The 20,650-nt window shown below is 38.9% G+C and overlaps 1 protein-coding gene across 5 annotated transcripts in view; it reads left to right on the plus strand.

The window, feature by feature from the left end:
* The first annotated feature begins 470 nt into the window (after positions 1–470).
* LOC136858123 (protein arginine methyltransferase NDUFAF7 homolog, mitochondrial) overlaps positions 471–20,650 on the plus strand; it is a 213,448-nt gene continuing 193,268 nt past the window's right edge. For 4 of the 5 annotated variants that reach the window (XM_068225424.1, XM_067137438.2, XM_067137435.2 and 1 more), the window contains exons 1-2: positions 471–624; positions 952–1,175. In XM_068225424.1, coding sequence (XP_068081525.1) covers positions 534–624; positions 952–1,175 — 315 coding nt within the window. In that variant the 5' untranslated portion in view covers positions 471–533. The other variant, XM_067137439.2, reaches the window with a different exon arrangement.

The following is a 20,650-nucleotide window of genomic DNA, read 5'->3' on the forward strand; positions in this document are numbered from 1 at the left end:
AATGTCATTCCACACCATCTCTCCACTGACAGCTCGGAACATACCACTTAGTCGAGCAGCTCGTCTTCTTTCTTCCAATTCTTTCAGCCCAAACTTTGCAACTTTTTGTAACGCTACTCTTTTGCCGGAAATCACCCAGAACAAATCGAGCTGCTTTTCTTCGGATTTTTTCCAGTTCTTGAATCAAGGAATCCTGGCGAGGGTGTCATACACTGGAACCATGCTCTAGTTGGGGTCTTACCAGAGATGACACATACAACCAGCCCCTGTGCTAGCGAAATTAACCAATGATGTTTAAAATTCCCGAGTCTGCCGGGAATCGAACCGAGACCCCTGTGACCAAAGGCCAGCATGCCCATTTAGCCATGGAGGCGTACAAGGTGTATTCAGTTTATTCAACACCATAGCAATACGCACAATACTCTTTGATTTTTATGTTGGTGCCCCTGTTGATTATATTGGTGCACTTGTTCGCTCTTGTTTATCATCATCATCACGAATGTTAGAGCCTCTTTTGAAATGCGTATGTAATAATGAAGATGAAAAGAAGTTTATCATTTCTGATAGCTACACGTAGTTTTTTACGGAAGAGCCACGCATGTTCTGCAAGATGTAGCTGTAATAGTAAGTTTCCACGCAATATGTTGTCGGTATAACCTAACCTTAGTTTCTCATGAAATACTCGAATGGATGCACTCGTGTACTGGAAGGCTTTTTCTTACGTGAAGTATACAGTAGTAATTTATGAAATTTTACGAACAAATACATCCGGTGGCTGGTATATAATCGTGAGTAATTTGGTAATGATTGTGTTGTATGCTTCAAAGGGTTGACCACCAGTGATGATGATGATGATTTTCATTGTTCAACGTTATGTACAATGTGCTACCTGCTGTTGAAATATTTTGTTTTATTTTGTGTGCTTATGTGTCCTCAATGAATATATTTCAGTGCTGAAGAGATGCTCTAGTACTGCCTGTAGGCCAACCATCCCTGAAAATACTGTTCTTCGCCACCTAAGGGCAAGGATTAAAGCTTCTGGACCGATCACTGTAGCTGATTACATGCGAGAAGTATTGCTTAATCCTGTTGCTGGTTACTACATGCATAGGGATGTCTTTGGCAAAGAAGGAGACTTTGTAACTTCCCCAGAAATTAGTCAGATGTTTGGCGAGGTAAGAAATTTAAAGATTTCATTGATATGTATTTACAGTCATTATCTTGACTATGATTGAGCCTGTAGGCCTAATGTAGAAGCATAAGAAAATTGGACAAGTGTCTAAAAACTGATATTGCAATGAATCATAAACTTTTCTGAATGGTATATTTGCCATGTAGTGTACAGTAGCCTACTGTACTTGTTACCATTTCTACTTAATGGATGTGAACCTTGAATTTAGTAGACTAGTTCATTCAAACTACCTCAAAATTATAACAGACATGTTATGTTGAGGCTATATCATACATTCAAGCAAATTATACAGTTTTCTGAGATGTCATAGTCATGGTATGAAGATGTAGAATATTTCAAAGTGTATGTGAAAGTATTTTGACCTTAACATCTTTCACACACCAGGGCCTACATGATTCATTGTATATTGAAGGCTCACTTTATTTTTTTACATGGTTTTATGGATTTATAGAATGTTCTGTGTTCTGGAAAGTAATATTTTATATATTTTCTTTATAGTGTGTATGTTATTAGTTGGTTTTACAGAGGAGAATATTGATTTTTTAAAATGCAGTTTGCTATAGTTATAGGCCTAGTTATGTTACTGAACAATGTTTTCCTTTGGCTGCCATGACGGGTATTGAATAACGAATGAACCAGAAGTTTGTTTATCATTGTGATTCTTTTAAGAGGAAGTAAGCCTACAACTGGGCAACCATCTGCTAGTGACACTAATCAGAGGGAAAAAAATGGAAGGGCTTTGATATTTTGAAAAATGAAGGTATTGGCCAAGGAAAGAGGAGGCCAGGAAGAACGAGGAAATGGAGACTCCTTAGGCCTCAGAAACCTAATGCTGTTGAGGTCTGAAAAGAACGAGTTGACCAAGGGATGTCTGATAAGATAGATGAAAGTGAGGAGCCTAGGACAAGTAAGTAGAAGCAATGACATGACTCAGGTAAGGACCCTGTGATTACCAAATCATGCTCCCAAGTTATGAGCCCCTGGGGCTCCTTTTAGTAGCTTTTTTTTATGACAGACAGGGGATACGGTACGTACAGTGGGTACTGTATTTCATTCTCTCCCAAGGGACTAGGTGTTTGTCTTTGTAAGAATGTGGAGAAAGCATGAAATTACATGGATCAGTCAAATGGAAAATAAAAAACTGTGACAACAAGAGGTGAACCATCTTACATGGGAATGGTTTGCGAGTACCAGATCCAAGAAAATTCTCATATCTGGACCGATTTGTTCAGACCAAAACTAAATACTTAATCATAAGCTGCACTGGAATTAACCAGAACTGGAATTGAACTTTTTCAAGAAATAGGCTTATCAAATTTGTATAATAATGGGACGCATAAATATCACGCTTACACTTCGGTGCTTCATAGTAGCCTATTTCCTAGCAGGATGCCTTAGATCTGGTAGGATATTAACTGTAGTAGCAAGGAATTTAAGGAATTATTCTGCTGAAGTATTACCACAGTCTAATATATACAGTCGCGAAGCTCTGATGATATTTTTCATCCGATGCGACTACAGCTCTCCAAGCGGCGAGGTAGAGGCAACTTGCTAGCAGACAACAGGGAACGAATTACCACTACAGTCTAAAATGGTCATAACTTCGGAACCATTTATGCAAATAATGTCCTGACAAGGTTATTGTAATCCTTATGAAATAGTGGAAGAGGTCAAACAATTTATTTCGATGAGGAGTTCAAAGGTAATATCGAAATATTTATTTAATCTATAGGAATTATTTTTCTTTACCACGGACTATAATGTAAAATTGCTTCTAGAGGGCAACCGGTTCGAAATAGGTATATACCATTGCAGACTTTTTTGTAGAGGTTTCTATGTTCTACAATTCTTACGCTTACACTTGGGGTCTATCGTTGATAGTTCAGGCAGCGTAAGCCAAGAAAGCAAGCGACCGACCAACATCGAACCTGCCAAGTTGGGCTAAGAAGGCCAGCACAGCGCTCTACCATGGTCGTCACTTGCTTTCTTGGCTTACGCTGCCTGAACTGTCAACAATAGACCCCAAGTGCAAGCATAAGAATTGTAGAGCATAGAAACCTCTACAAAAAAGTCCGCAATGGTATATACCTATTTCGAACCGGTTGCCCTGTAGAAGCGATTTTATATTACAGTCCGCGGTAAAGAAAAATAATTTCTATAGATTAAATAAATATCTCGATATTATCCTCGAACTCCTCATCGAAATAAATTGTTTGACCTCCTCCACTATTTCATAAGGATTACAATGACCTTGTCAGGACATTATTTGCATGAATGGTTGAGAAGTTATGACTGTAGTGGTAATTCGTTCCCTGTTGTCTGCTAGCAAGTTGCCTCTACCTCGCCACTAGAGGTGCTAGTGTCGCTCCAGCTATCAAGTGGATGAACCTTCCTCTTATTAGAGCTTCGCGATTGTATATATTAGACTGTGGTATTACATTTATTTTCATTTACTTGCAAGTAAAATTTCTCCTTAAATGCAGAGAGCTGTTGTTTATACAGTATTTGTTTTGATTAGCATCAACTGGAGCAAATTTACATCTTCTATCAACTTCTGCAGTAGAGCTATAATGCTGGGTTTGGGCCAGTCCTGGGAATCATGCCATAATTAAAAATGGTGTTAACATTTTTATTCAGCTAGTTCATTCTTGGCCATAGGGGAGCTTTAAAAACTCTTTATAAAGGATGAGTCCTGCAGTGGTTACTGTCCTTCCTGCATGCAGCATGTCAGTAAACGAGAGTGAGGTCGCCATCACACCGTTTCCGTAAACCTGTAGAAAACTCGTCAACTTCGATGAAAGGATAATCAGATTGAAAAATGGATAAGAAAGCAGTAACACTTACCCCATTACGATAAGTGTTGCAGATACTCTTTCTCAGTAATTGAATTACATTACTAAACTAGGGACTCGTTTCGGCCTTGGCTGGCCATCTTCAGCCTTAATGTAATACATCTAATAACTAAACAAATGTTAAAACACACGATTGACATGAAAACTAATGTACAAACACACAATTAACGTTAAAATCTGGGATGAACTAAGTGTAAAATCTGAAAAATAAATTAGGCTCTAAATTCTTAGCATCTGGAGTATGCTCATTATCCAGACTCTTTCTTGTATTGATACTCATAGAACTGTTAGTTCCATCGCTGCTAAGCTTTATAATTTCAATTGCAAAATGGGAACTGGTAAATGTTGATTGTGCTTGTTAAAAACAAGCACTATAGGAACATTTCATTTTATGTTGGTCGATGTGGAAACACCATCTAGCAGTTCTGCATCAGCTGGTGGTTATTTACAGTGGCATCCAGTGGCTTTGAATACTGCTAACACCACTCAAGTAAATTTGGTGATAGATGATCTGACTATAGAATCAACATTTACCAGTTCCCGTTTTGCAATTGAAATTATAATGTTTAGTAGTGATGGAACTAACAGTTCTATTACAAGAAAGAGTCTTGGATAATGAGCATACTCCAGATGCAAAGAATTTAGTGCCTAATTTATTTTTAAGATTTTACACTTACTTCATCCCAGATTTTAATGTTAATTGTGTGTTTGTACATTAGTTTTCATGTCAATTGTGTGTTTTTACATGTGTTTAGTTATTAGATGTATTACATTAAGGCTGAAGATGGCCGGCCAAGACCAAAACTAGTCCCTAGTTTAGTAATATAATTTAATAATATTGCATAATATAGTACTGAAAGGGTGGACCATACAACATTAATTTAATAATTATTATTGTGATCACAATTCAGTACGGATCAAAACCATGAACTTTATATCCTAGGAATACTCTCTCTCTCTCTCTCTCTCTCTCTCTCTCTCTGCCTCTCTCTCACCCTGTAGACAAGCGTTGTAGTGTGTGTCCAGTTTATTCTCTGTAGTTTCAACTCTTAAATCTTCAAAATTTTGGTGCAAATTGCATTTTTTATTAATGAATTCTTGAAAAAGAATTGATTACAAAGTTCCACCTATTCAGTACTTAAACATAATAATATTTTTAAAATCTAGTAGAAGTTTTGGCCTTTTTGTGGCCATCTTCAGCTAGAATCTGAAATATTTAATCATTTTGAAAAGCGATATCTCATAGACAAAGTATACATTTAAAAATATAACACAAGTACAAGTATAGCGTTGCATAAAATGTTTGTTAGCTTAAAATGTTTGTAAATTGACTGATAAAAAGTTATGAAGATGCCACTGTTTGATGAGACATTTGTTTTGCTAAATGCCAGTCAAAAGGTGCTGGAAGAAATTTCAGTTTGGTTGAAATACTGTCAGTTTTGTGTATTACAGTATACAGTATTTTAACTTGGGTGTCAATATGGAACCTATGAAGTGTGTATTATAATAATTGAAATTTGTAAAAATCTTTGTAAAAAGTTGCCAAATGTCCTGTCTTCCAGTCCCTGATTTTGATATTGTAAGGAGAAGTAGTCGTCTGAGCGTGGTGGAGTTTCATGAATTATTCTGGGATTTTCATGTATTCAGTACTGGTTATTTTGTGAATTTATACGTCCATGCAAATAAAACCATCAGGAAGTGGCACTAATCAGGTGGATCTTGTGGGTTTAAACTTTACAATTCTGTAACTTTGTAAGGCTTAAATTTTGCTTTCCTTTCCCACCTGCCATGCAGAAGAATATGATTCTGAATTAAGTGTTGAAAAGTGCATTTTTGTGTCATGTAGGTTTTTAAAGCATGAATCTGCTGGGAGAGTGAGAAGGGAATTCTGCAAACAATTACCTGGAGTAGAAGTTGTTGTTGTTATACTGTAATTAATTTAGTGACCTAGAACATTTATTGGAACCAGTAATGTGATTGTGTTCATTTTGTTGAACTTGTCACCACCTGTCCATGTCTTGAGTACTCATCAGCGCCCTGCAAGCACTGGAATACTGAATTTCCTAACAGGGGAATGTAGTCTCAACACAGCCGCCTTATTATTCTACCATTGTAAGTGTGCTTGTATTGTAGCACAAGTGTTGTTGAGTTGTACTTGTTATTCTTCAGTTTGTTAGTGAATATGGCAGGGGAGAGACATAAAACTCTATGCCTTAATGAAAAGGTTAAGCTCATTGAAACAGGTGAAAATCAAAAGCAATCAGTAAAATTTCTTTGTCATTTTGATGCGGAAATACACTGATGTACGATACACTTATAAGAAAGAAGGAAATAAGAAAGGAATGGTTGAAAGGTATGTATTTGGTGTTTCATATTACTTTATCTAATTAAACTTTGTACATACTCAAAGTTAAACCTGTTGTCTCTTATGTAGCCTTCACAGTACAGTACTGTAGTATGGGTTTGATTCGTGCCATATGGTAGCCAGATACGGTACGTACAATGGATACTCCTAGGGGACTAGGTGTTTGTCTTTGTAAGAAAGTGCAGGAAGCATGAAATCACATGGATCAATCAAAAGGAAAATAAAAGACTGTGACAACAAAGAGGTGAACCATCTTACATGGAAATGGTTTGTGGGTACCAGATCCAAGAAAATTCTCATATCCAGACCGATTATGCAGGCCAAAGCTAAAGAACTTAATGAACACAACTACTTTGAATTTAAGGCTTCTAATGGGTGGTTGGAAAGTTTTAAAATCGTCACAAAATTACAGAATGAAATGTGTGGAGAATCCATTGATGTGAGTGTTGAGTTTTCAAGAATGGACAACAAAAATCGCCACTTTAATTGAAAGCTACCAACCAAAGGACATATTCAGTGTCAATGAAACTGGACTATTTTTTGTGGGCATTGCTGAACAGAACTCATATGTCTTAGGGAGAAAAGTGCAGGGGTGGAGGGCATTCTAAGGAGCAGTTATCAATTTTCTTGTGTAGGAATATGGAAGGAAACGTGGAACGACAACTGGAAGGCACAAAAACCTGTATGTCTTAAGAATCTCAATGTTATTGGTTACTTGGCATGCCAATAAAAAGGCGTTGTTGATGGAGGAATGGGTTATTTCCTTCAATAACAAATTGAAGTCGGAGAAGAGAAAAGTGTTGTTATCTACACTTGAATCTAATACAAGATTAGTCTGATTTTCTGCCAATACGACCGCCATTATGCAGCGTATGGATCAAGGTATAATTTATTACATGGAAAGTTACTACTGCAAGTATGTGATGCTATCTCTAATTGCACAGGGTTCCCAGTGACCTGGAAAGTCAGGGAAGTCGACTCAAATTTATGTGTCATATAATTCATACTGATGACAAACTGCAACCTGTGAATCCTTTGAAGCAAGGAAAAGTGATCGATTGATGAGGAAAGTTGAATTTTATTATATAAATTTTTTTTAATTTTACATGTTTCGGGCCATGGCAGCATTAAAACAAGATGAGTTTATTGAAACGCTGAACAGTGTGTGGCGTCTCTGGCCCTACCAAGCTGTACAAGTACTGTAGGCCTATATGTTTATCCCAACAAGGTATCTTTACGTTGCTGAGATAAATGTACTTGTGCTTTGATATAGATTTTGTGTACAATTAACATGCTTTTCTTTTGTTTCAGATTAGGCCCATGCATTAGATAAGATGGCAAGATAAACAACTTTCAGCTATCAGTGGCTGGATTCAACCCTTAATCCAGAGTTTGTAGATTGGCTCAGTGATGTACCGGACAATAAATTTGAAGCCTACTGTAATGTGTGTGCAGAAAGAATTTAAAACTCAGCAATATGGGACGCCAGGCTATTCATTCACATAGAGCTGGACCAAAACACACTCGCCTTCAGAATATTAAATCAAGACAGCGATCATTGTCATCCATTTTTGTCAAACCTAGCGCTAGTTCAACAGAATTAAGAAGTGTAGCTACTAGTTCAACAGAAACAAGAAGTGTCAAACCATGTGTTAGTTCAACGGAAACAGTAAAGACTGAGGCGGGGATAGAAAGTGGAAAGTCGGTACACTGTACTACTACTTATTTTAATAAAGATGAAGTAGCCAAAGCAGAAATTGTATGGGCGTTAAAAGTTGTTGCTAGTAAATACAAGAGAAGTTCATATGCAGATATACGTGATACATTTAAACTTATGTTCCCAGATAGTACAGTTGCATCGAAATTCACCTTTGGTGAAAGTAAGTGTTCCTACGTGATTGATCATAGTATTGCACCATATTTCAATGAGTTATTAACAAACAATTTGAAAACTTGTGAGGACTATCTAGTTTCCTTTGATGAGTCACTCAGTAAGATAACACAAAACAAGGACAAATGGATCTCACTGTCAGATTTTTAAATGTCAACACTCAAAAAGTGGTTTCTATATATTGGAACAGTGTTTTTCTACTGCCCAAGATTTGCTGCAGAAATTTAATCATGGACTGCAACCTCTTCAAAGAAAAAACTTGTTGCAGGGCGTCAATGGATGGCTTATGTGAACTTGAGCTTTCTCAGGGAACTTGAAGTGGAAATGGAGACAGAAAATCCTGATGGGAAAAAGTTATTGAACCTGGTTTGAATGTCATCAATGGAGCTGTTAAAACAGGTTTAATGACTGTAAATTGGGAGCTTAACTCATTCCTGCTTAACATGTATTATTTATTTGAAGACTCGCCAGCTCACCAGGCCCAGTTCACTGCAGTGACTGGTAGTAGGACTACAGTGTTCCCAGTGAAGTATTGTACAGTACGATGGCTTGAAAATGTTCATTGTCTGGAATGAGCCTTAGAAGTATTTCACCATATCAAGGCATATGTTGCAAATGCTAAGTTGCCATCAAGTAAGTCCTGTAAAAATATTAAAGAACACATCCAAGACCCTTTAATAAAATGCATACTAGCATTTTTCAAAACCATTTCTTTGGAACGTGAGCCTTTTCTCAGGCGATTTCAAAGTAACAAACCGCTTGCTCCATTTTTATACTCCCATCTGAATGAACTATTAAGAAGTTTGATGAATTGCTTTGTCAAGCATAGTAAACTGGCAAATGCCATTGATATTAAGAGTGTGATTTTGCTTGATCTACAAGACCCAACAAACTTAATTGAAGTAGGTAAAGTTGATGTTGGATTTAGTACGAAAAGGGTACTTAAAGAACTAAAATTGTCAGAGAGAAAAATTCTTGGTTTTAAACACGAATGTCAGAAAATATTAGTGGCAGTTGTGACAAAACTGTTGGATAAGAGTCTTTTAGAGTATAGATTAGTGAAAGGTCTTATGAGTTTGAACCCACATATAATATATCAGCAACCAAGTCTTGGTCAGACCCGAATGGAATATGTCTTGGAAGTGTTGCATGAAGCTAAGAGAATAACTGAAAATGTGGCCAATAGGGCTAAAGCACAATACATTTTTGTGTGTTGTGAATCAAAGGAAGCATCAAACTAAATTTAAAGAATATTATCTCAGTATCTGATGATAGTATGGGTTTAGACATTTTCCTTGCTGACATTTTAGCAGAAAACAAACAGTATAGTGAACTTTGGCAAGTAATATATACTGTATATATAATGTATACTGTCTCATGGAAATGCTGCAGTGGAGAGTGGCTTTTCTATAAATAAATCAATGTTGGTAGAAAACATGTATGAGGACTCAAATATTGCACAGAGACAAATGTACGATTCCATTTTGTACTATGGAGGTGTCGGATGCTTACCAATTAATCATAGAATGTTTTCCGTGAGGTGTGCTCATAAGAAATACCAGGATTACTTGGATTACTTACTGAAACTCAAAGAAGAGGACAGGAAAAAAAGCTGAGAAACAAAGAATAAGTGATGAAATAAGAAAGTTGGAAGACAAAAGAAAAGTTAAAAGAATACAGTCATAAGAATGTGAAGCCAGAATTGAATATAAAATACGCCTACTTGTAACCAGAAAATATTGTGTGTATTTTTGTTGTTGTGCTGCATTTGTTTTTTTGTTTTTACATTATTACCAACATTACATGTTCATTAGTTATTTTAATAGTAATACGTTCATTATTCATGTATAAATAAAATGTATTAACATTTATTACTATCTGGCAGATCATTATTAAATTGTATGTACAGTACTTTACTGTTCAAAATGTTGCGTTTCCTGTTTGAGTAGTAAATATTGCACCTATCCTGTGTCCAGGGTGGGCCGGGAAGAAATCAAGAAGAATCAACCATCATTGATCTGCATTAAGGGCATCGCACAGGTGGCAGATTTTTCACCTACTCATTTTTTAAATCATTTCAAAGAAGTTAGAAATTTACCGAACATACTTGCCTCAATTTCTTCTTTTGAATTCCAAATTACATCTTTATACTATGATCTTTCCTACCTTCAAAGCTCTACTCAAGCTTATTTTGTCTACTAATGTTATTTTAAGCGAGCCTCGGACCTATGGGAGTAACGGAGTCCCACTCCCATTTGACAGGCGAGGGACTCCTTGGAAACAACTTGGCGAACGAAATGGAATTCGATGGGGAGCTATCAATATTAATGGGGCTTATGGAAGAAAGAAAGTAGAACTGGCTGAGTCAGCAAAGGGGATGCATCTGGATGTGCTAGGAGTACGTGATATTGGGGTAAGGGGAGATAATGAGGAAGAGATAGGAGATTATAAAGTGTACTTGTCGGGTGTTAGAAAGGGAAGAGCAGAGTCTGCGGTAGTGCTCTTTATCAGGAATACCATTGCACGCAACATAGTTTCTGTTAGGCACGTAAATGAGCGAATGATGTGGGTAGATTTGTCAGTTGGAAGAATTAGGACTAGAATTGTGTCCGTGTATTCACCATGTGAGGCTGCAGATGAGGATGAAGTTGACAAGTCTTATGAAGCATTGAGTGAAATTGTGGTCAGGGTCAACAGCAAGGATAGAATAGTGCTAATGGGCGATTTCAATGCGAGAGTTGGGAATAGAGCTGAAGGATTCGAAAGGGTGATTGTTAAATGTGGGGAAGATATGGAAGCTAATGGGAACGGGAAACGTTTGCTGGACTTCTGTGCTAGTATGGGTTTAGCTGTTACAAATACATTCTTCAAGCATAAGGCTATTCACCGCTACACATGGGAGGCTAGAGGTACCAGATCCATAATAGAATATATCTTAACAGACTTCGAATTCAGGAAATCTGTTAGGAATGTACGAGTTTTCCGCAGATTATTCGATGATACAGACCAGTATCTTATCTATAGTGAACTAAGTATCTCTAGGCCTAGGGTAGAGAAAGTGAAATCTGTCTGCAAACGAATAAGGGTAGAAAATCTCCAGGATGAGGAAATTAGACAGAAGTACATGGATATGATTAGTGAGAAGGTTCAAACAGTAGACAGTAAGCAGGTTCAGAATATAGAAAGTGAATGGGTGGCATACTGGGATGCTCTAGTAGAAACAGCAAGGGAATGCCTAGGAACAACTGTGTGTAAAGATGGGAAAAGGCAAACATCTTGGTGGAATGATGAAGTGAGAGCAGCTTGTAAACATAAAAAGGCTTATCAGAAATGGCTCCAAACAAGGGCCGAGGCAGACAGGGATTTGTATGTAGAAGAAAGAAACAGAGCGAAACAAATAGTTGTTGAATTCAAAAAGAAGTCGTGGGAAGATTTTGGTAACAACCTGGAAAGGCTAGGTCAAGCAGCAGGGAAACCTTTCTGGACAGTAATAAAGAATCTTAGGAAGGGAGGGAAAAAGGAAATGAACAGTGTATTGAGTAATTCAGGTGAACTCACAATAGATCCCAGGGAATCACTGGAGAGGTGGAGGGAATATTTTGAACATCTTCTTAACATAAAAGGAAATCATCCTGGTGGTGTTGCAAACAGCCAAGCTCATGGGGAGGAGGAAAATGATGTTGGTGAAATTATGCTTGAGGAAGTGGAAAGGATGGTAAATAAACTCCATTGTCATAAGGCAGCAGGAATAGATTAATTAGAGCTGAAATGGTGAAGTATAGTGGGAAGACAGGGATGAAATGGCTTCATAGAGTAGTAACATTAGCATGGAGTGTTGGTAAGGTACCTTCAGATTGGAGAAAAGCAGTAATTGCACCTATCTATAAGCAAGGGAACAGGAAGGATTGCAACAACTATAGAGGTATCTCATTGATTAGTATACCAGGCAAAGTATTCACTGGCATCTTGGAAGGGAGGGTGCGATCAGTCGTTGAGAGGAAGTTGGATGAAAACCAGTGTGGCTTCAGACCACAGAGAGGATGTCAGGATCATATTTTCAGTATGCGCCAGGTAATTGAAAAATGCTAAGAGAGGAATAGGCAGCTGTGTTTGTTTCGTAGATCTAGAGAAAGCATATGACAGGGTACTGAGGGAAAAGATGTTCGCCATGCTGGGGGACTATGGAATTAAAGGTAGATTATTAAAATCAATCAAAGGCATTTATGTTGACAATTGGGCATCAGTGAGAATTGATGGTAGAATGAGTTCTTGGTTCAGGGTACTTACAGGGGTTAGACAAGGCTGTAATCTTTCACCTTTGCTGTTCGTAGTTTACATGGATCATCTGCTGAAAGGTATAAAATGGCAGGGAGGGATTCAGTTAAGTGGAAATGTAGTAAGCAGTCTGGCCTATGCCGACGACTTGGTCTTAATGGCAGATTGTGCCGGAAGCCTGCAGTCTAATATCTTGGAACTTGAAAATAGGTGCAATGAGTATGGTATGAAAGTTAGCCTCTCAAAGACTAAATTGATGTCAGTAGGTAAGAAATTCAACAGAATTGAATGTCAGATTGGTGATACAAAGCTAGAACAGGTCTATAATTTCAAGTATTTAGGTTGTGTGTTCTCCCAGGATGGTAATATAGTAAGTGAGATTGAATAAAGGTGTCGTAAAGCTAATGCAGTGAGCTCGCAGTTGCGATCAACAGTATTCTGTAAGAAGGAAGTCAGCTCCCAGACAAAACTATCTTTACATCAGTCTGTTTTCAGACCAACTTTGCTTTACGGGAGCGAAAGCTCGGTGGACTCGGGTTATCTTATTCATAAGTTAGAAGTAACAGACATGAAAGTAGCAAGAATGATTGCTGGTACAAACAGGTGGGAACAATGTCAGGAGGGTACTCGGAATGAGGAGATAAAGGCTAATTTAGGAATGAACTCGATGGATGAAGCTGTACGCATAAACTGGCTTCGGTGGTGGGGTCATGTGAGGCGAATGGAGGAGGATAGGTTACCTAGGAGAATAATGGACTCTGTTATGGAGGGTAAGAGAAGTAGAGGTAGACCAGGACGACGATGGTTAGACTCAGTTTCTAACGTTTTAAGGATAAGAGGTATAGAACTAAATGAGGCCACAACACTAGTTGCAAATCAAGGATTGTGGAGACATTTAGTAAATTCACACGGGCTTGCAGACTGAACGCTGTAAAGCATAAGTCTATAATGATAATGTATGTATGTTATTTCACGCAATCTCTCCACTGACAGCTTGGAACACACCGCTGTATGCATTTCTATCAAAAGCTTTTTTAAATACACGTAATGCTTTCATGTATAGTAGCCTCTGACATATTCATTCCAGTTCCGAACAAAGCGAATCCGCGCTAAGCATTGGCCTTTTGTTATATTGCCGCTACCTCGTCCCACACCATCTCGTCCCAACCCTTAAACCCTTCTAAGTGGCTTCCACTCTGGTCAGTTGCTATCATATTTCCGTTTAGAAAAAGTTTCAGTTTGCAGCTTGTCCTCAAGCTTAATACCTCGTGAAAAACGATAGATACTAGCCTAAAGTGTTTTACGATACATGTGAAGATGTTGCATATATTTTTTAGTTATTTAAAATTAGTGCATTAGTCAAATACAGTACTTAGTTTACTTTCATAAAGTTACAGTTAGGCTTATAGTGAACACATGGAGACCTTGGGAAGAACAATAGACTGTTAGCCCTCCACAGATGAACAATGCAATGCGCAAAAATATAAATAACGCTAGTGTTATGGAAGAGGAAATTTCACCAAGCGCTAATGACAATGACAAGTCTTCAAATTTAGTAGGAACACTCATCAAACAATCTCAGACACTGTTCCTGTTCATGATTACGTAGTTAGAAACAAGTTGAATAGAGGATCAGTTTCTGAGACGCAAGAATAGTAAAATTAAGTAGGTCTACAGAATAATTCAGGAGTCCAGTGACAGCAAAGAAAGGAAGAAATATGAAAGTTAAATTTTGCAGAATAGATGACTTTCATTATGATTTAATTAGACGGGTGATTTACGATTTTTAGAAAAACAGATCAATCCCCAACCATTCGCGAACTACCTGCCCATCCAAAATGCAGCGCCCAGCCCCCGTATGAAGGAACGACCTAAAGGAGTATTATAAGGAAGCTAGGATTTTGCATCTGCACTCTCAAAATACGTACGGTTATGGAATCGGCTAGAATTGTCTCCTTACAATACTCCGCCAAGCCGCCTCTTCATACGGGAACTGGGCACTGCACTTCAGACGATCGAGCAGCTCGCGAATAGTTGGTGGTTGATCAAATAAATTACTTACGAGCTCCGGTTTATGGAGTAGTTTACCTAGACGAAACTTGGCTTGACACCCATGATACTGTGAAGAAAGGTTGGGACGAGGGGACTTGCTGTTGTACACTATATAGGCCTACAACAGGTATAACAAAGAAAGCAAATAATGATACTCCACGCCGGTGGAAATGAAGGCCTCTATCTCACCGCAAAAAACATTGCGGACGTCAAGGCCGACTACCATGAAGAATGCTGCAATTTTTGATGACTGGTTTCAAAATTACCTTCTGAAAATCTTCCTAATGATATGAGATATGTGATTGTTCTCGACAATGCAAGTTTTCATTCTAGGGAACTAGTTACAATTCCTAATACATCAATAAGTCAGAAATGGTGGCATTCACGAAGCAGTTCAAGCTCCTCGTACCAGATCCAGTGCTATAAAGTTAATCTTACTGGAACATTTATAACAGCTGCCAAGATTGAACAAAAAAGCCGCTAAGGACGATCGGCATGAAGTATTAAGACTGAAAATGGTGAGGGCACACTTGACCCCTTCTCTGAGTGAGAATGTTTGCCATGCTTTATGGAGCTGTTCCCAGTTTATTGACAACCAATACTGGCGAAAGTGTGTGAGGAAAACAATGGTAATGTTATGCAGCCTTGACCAATGAGGAAGAAAGTATCATTCATAGTGACGAACCACCCAACTCAGTGGGCTGAAATATCCGATCTGCACCTAGTTTTTGATGCAAAAGACAAGGGCACTTTCAATTCTGCTCGCTGTAGAAGAGACTACAACCCTGACCTAACATTTGTGTCCAAGGATTGCTTTGATCAACCTCTCAGTATTACACGTACAATATTGTCGAGTTTCCCAAACAGCCAGCATCGATCAGTCCTGTTGGAAGCAGGTATGAAGATACCCCTGGTGACTTCAGTACCTTTACCCAGGTGGAACTTTAATCGTGCAAACTGGGATAAATTCTCTAAAGATCTTGATCAGAAGCTGTGTGATACAAATCTAGAACCAACTGCCAGTAACTATGATGACTTCATCAGCTTAGTCATTTCAGCTGCCAAATTGAACATTCCAAGAGGTTTCAGAAAATATTATGTGCCCGGTTGGAATCCAGAAAGTGAGGCCCTGTATGAAGAATATCAAACAACAGGCAGCCATGAAGTAGGTTCACAGCTTCTACGGTCATTAGACAAGAATAGGAGAGAAAAGTGGGAAGCAACAGTGAAAGACATGGACTTTGCAAAATCGAGCAGAAAAGCTTGGAGAGTCTTAAATCGACTTACTGGAAAACATTATTCTAAAAAGCAGTGCACTAACTTGAGCCCAGATGCCATTGCAAATAGAATGGTTTAAGTCACCCGAGCCAAGAGAGATAAATGCCATACGAAAAGTGTGAAACGTAAGCTCACCGAGCTCAAACATAGAACAGAGAAGGAGGAACTATCTAGGCTATTTTGTATTCAGGAAGTTGAAGCTGCTATCAAAATGCTGAAAACTGGTAAGGCTGCTGGCCCTGATAATATCTACAACGAATTCCTTCGGAATATGGGTCCACATAACATAAAGTGGATCACCTCTCTTTTTACTTACATCCTTCAGACTAACAACCTGCCAAAGCAGTTCAAACGGTCAAAGGTGATCGCCCTTCTTAAACCTGGAAAGTCGGAGTAGAGACCTGAAAACTACCGCCCAATAGCACTTCTCAGTTGCATTTATAAACTCTTGAAACGAGTCCTCCTCACTAGGATAGCACCACTCATTGACGCTGTAATCCCCCCAGAGCAAGCTGGTTTCAGAAGAAATCGTAGCTGTACTGATCAAGTTTTGTCTCTTACCACTCACATCGAGGCAGGCTTCCAAAAGAAGTTAAAATCAACAGCTGTCTTTATTGACTTGACAAGTGCATATGATACTGTCTGGCGACATGGACTAATTCTTAAAGTGCTGGAAGTATTTCCCTGCTTGGAAATTGCAAACCTAATTTCCAACATGCTCTGTGAGAGAGAATTTGTAGTATTCCTAGGTGATTCTAAAAGTCGCAAAAGAAAATTAAATAACGGTTTGCCACAGGGATCAGTATTGGCCCCAGTTCTCTTCAACCTCTACATCCATGACTTATCATCAACCACAGCTACTAAGTTCATCTATGCGGACGACATTGCCCTGGTAGCTCAAAGCAGAAGTTTTGAGGATGGAGAAGGCATTCTTTCAACAGACCTAGTCAAAATGGCAACGTTCTTCAAGTCTTGGTGTTTGATTCCAAGTGCTTCTAAGACCGAGGTTTCATGTTTTCATCTCAGCAACCGACTCGCAAACTACAAGCCATCTGTTTCATTCCTTGGTGAAAAACTAAAGTACAACCCGTTCCTGAAATATCTAGGAGTCACACTGGACAGAACCCTGAGCTACAAAGAACATCTCACCAAGCTCTTTCACAAAATCGCTACAAGGAATAACATCCTGCACAAGCTTTGTGGCAGTTCCTGGGGAGCCTCAGCTGAGAGCTTACGATTAACGGGAATCGGCCTTGTCTACTCTGCAGCAGAATACTGTGCCCTGGTATGGCTGGAAAGTGCACATGTGCATAAAGTGGATACTAAACTGAATGACACCATGCGCTGCATAACTGGTACTGTAAAGTCAACACCTCGCCACTGGTTACCCGTTCTTAGTCATATCCCACCACCCCACCTGAGGAGAAAGGAAGCTCTGTTGAGAGAAGCAAAGAAGATCTGGTCATCTCCCCCATTACCAGTTCACCAGGAATTTTGTTACCCATCGCCACGACGACTTTGATCTAGGAGACCAGCAAGTATACTCGCCGGCCGACTCTTAAGGGATAATTTTAATCTAAACGAGAGCTGGCGGGATGAGTGGTCAATTCCAACATCTGGAACAAATGCTCATGATCTAAATCCAACCCAGAAAATGAAGGGAAAACTATGGCGTCGCCTCAACAGATTGAGAACTGGGCATGGACGCTGCAATTTCTTACACCATAAGTGGGGTTGGCTGGATTCTCCAATGTGTGAATGCAGTGAGGAGGAGCAGACCATGGACCATGTCATCCTGCGCTGCCCTCTGCATGCCTACTCTGGAAGCCCCAGCGACCTGTTTCATCTTTCAGAAAGTGCTGTAGAGTGGCTGAAACTCTTGGACCTGGACCTATGAATTTGTAGTTATAATCACCATACAATTAAATAAATAAAAATAAACCCAACGGATTCAATTAAGGTAAATTTAAATTAGACTGTATCTGTTTCTTGGCCAGGCGGCCTTCTTTCTACTGTACTAAAATACCGACCCCCTTTCGTGTACTCTAACAGCAAAGTTCGCTGACTGGGAACATCATGGCATATAACCTCATAACTGTAACTTACGAGCCAGTTTCTAAAATTTTAACTCTAGAAATGGGCATACGTTCATTATCCGGAAAGTTGCTTGTCCGAAACGGAATCAGCCCTTTCTATTTCGGTTAATGGAGGTTTTACTGTAGTATGTAACATTGTCTAGGTTTTTCATTAAGGCCTAAAGTAGAAATGTGAAAGTGCCTATAGCTTTTGCAGCATTTCTGGGCACTGATGAGAAAAAAAAAAAGGAGAAACGTGTTTGGATGAAGGAATTGCTGAGAGATAAACCAAGTTTTTTTTCTTTCAGAATTGGCGCTGAAGGCATGCTCTCAACGAACTTAACTTCGCCGGGATGAGTGGCTTAGACGGTTGAGACACTGGCCTTCCGCCCCCAACCCGGCAGGCCCGATTCCAGCACAGTCCGGTGGTTCCTGAAGGCGCTCAAACACGTCAGCCTCCCGTCAATAGATTTAGTGGTACGCAAAAGAACTCCTGGGGACCAAACTCCGGCACATTGGAGTCTCCCAAAACCGCAAAAGTCAGACTAGCTTGCTCAGGTTCAATTGCCTATCAAAGTTTCTCTTCTTTTAGAGAATTCTTAGAAGTTGTGATGACCTTTCTGACATACGGATAAGTCATTTATCGCCAACACCGATGGACGTCTCCATCGTACCGACTATCAACTGTTTGTTTGTCCAACCTTTGTTCTGTTTCCCTACGGGGTCGGGTATGAGGTGAGGTGAATCTGTCGTGGCGGGTTTTTATGACCAGATGCCCTTCCTGACGTCAACCTCATCAGAGAAGTTAATGAGATGAAATGAATGACGTGATATATGATAGTAGGCAGAGGGTGAAACCCGGTGCCAGCACATAGCCTACTCCTGTCGAATAGCACCAGGGGGTCTGCTCAAGGCTTAACGTCTCCATCCGACGGATGAATCACCATCAACAGCGTCATATGCCCTCACTCCGTATGAGCACTGCGGAGATGTTTGGGATTTAATCCAGGCTTTTGGCGCGCTCTAGTGATTATAAATTGTATACCACCACTTCCCCTACCGGTCAGTATTCTGATGGTGGAATTTTTTTCGACCAGCGGGACTCGAACTGGCTAACCTCGATGTCAGATTGTTTAGACTTCAACGTCTTAACGATCATGGCCACCAGGCGGGCTATCATACCGACTATCAACTATGTTGAAAAAAAAATCCATTTATATCTTAAATTAAAAATGAATATAATGCTTATGCTAGAGTATAAAATACCAAATATATCTTTGTCATCTATTTATCGAATTCTGAGAAAAATTAGGAAAAAGAAGGAAATACAGTTGAAAGGAATTATCATTTCCTTTGAAAATTCATTAATTAACTTTCATTGTAATATCAAAGATCTGTGATTAAATTGCAATCATAATTATGTACAACGGGAAAATTTTATTCTGTACAACTCAAATCATTGAAATGAAATCACATCATTATCTTTGTATCATTAATTATATGTATGAAAGAAATGTACCTAAATTCCTGTTAAAGTGTTTTTGAAATATTTACAAATCTTCCTGGGAAATATTACATTTCAGCATCAATTATTTCTCTTCTTGTATTTATTTATTTATTATTTAGGATGAGGGTAAGATTTTTAATCTGGGATTCTACTTTATGGATGCATCAGGAAAAATATAAGTACTAAGTCGACCACATTATGCGCTAATTTCTACGAAGGTTGGAACTTAAATAGTGGCAACTATTTATTTACAACAGATACAAAAGAGTTACATGTTAGCAACCTTTACTGTCCTTCAGTGTAGTCACTAGCGTTGTGTATAACCCGTTGCCAGCGATGTGGAAGGCGTAGTATACCTTTAGCAGAGCCTGTTCAGTTGATGGTGCGAATGGAACGGTCTATTGCTTGTCGAATCTCTGCAACAGTTCTGAAGCGAATGCTCACGAATCATCTGGTTTCGATCACTGTCCAGTAACGCGGCAAGAGCATGCACTTCTTCTTCATTCGTAGGACAACCTGTCCGATGAATGTCTGCCACAGTTTGCCGACCATCGTTGAAGGCTTTTACCCAACGTGCCACTATTCTCTGGCACATTCAATCTTGATCCAACTCCGTTGTTCCTGTTTGGAAAACATAGTGACAACGTTACGTTAGACCGTTAGCTCACAAGTGACTGTGTTTCTCTCGCTTGTGCGCACGCAGGTGATGTGGGAAAGGTGAATTCATTTGCTCTGAGGTAAGGTAGGTATGTAACCAGTGTGTGCTATCAGCGACAATATTAGATTACGTTGCGTAGCATCTCCACAGCAGTGTTACCACTATTTAAGTTCCAACCCTCGTATATTAATATCTAATATCACTTATTAGCTCAAATGGATGTCATTCACCTTATAAATCTTACAAACTAGTTTAATTATATAAATGTGTCTGATGAGATCTGTAGTCAGATGATTAATTGAATTCCAATACCTCACTTGTTATTTATTAAAATAGGTATAGAGTATTATTCATGAAGACTATATCAATTATTTCACCTTCTGGAATTATATATGAAAAATATAATACTTGTGCATAGGATTAAGTGAGTGCCATGTACTACTTCAGCGAATATTCAACATTATGGTAGAGATATGGGTTCATTTCTCATTAATATCCTACTCAA

Source organism: Anabrus simplex, chromosome 1 (genome assembly GCF_040414725.1).
Source record: "Anabrus simplex isolate iqAnaSimp1 chromosome 1, ASM4041472v1, whole genome shotgun sequence".
Taxonomy (NCBI): Eukaryota; Metazoa; Arthropoda; class Insecta; order Orthoptera; family Tettigoniidae; genus Anabrus; species Anabrus simplex.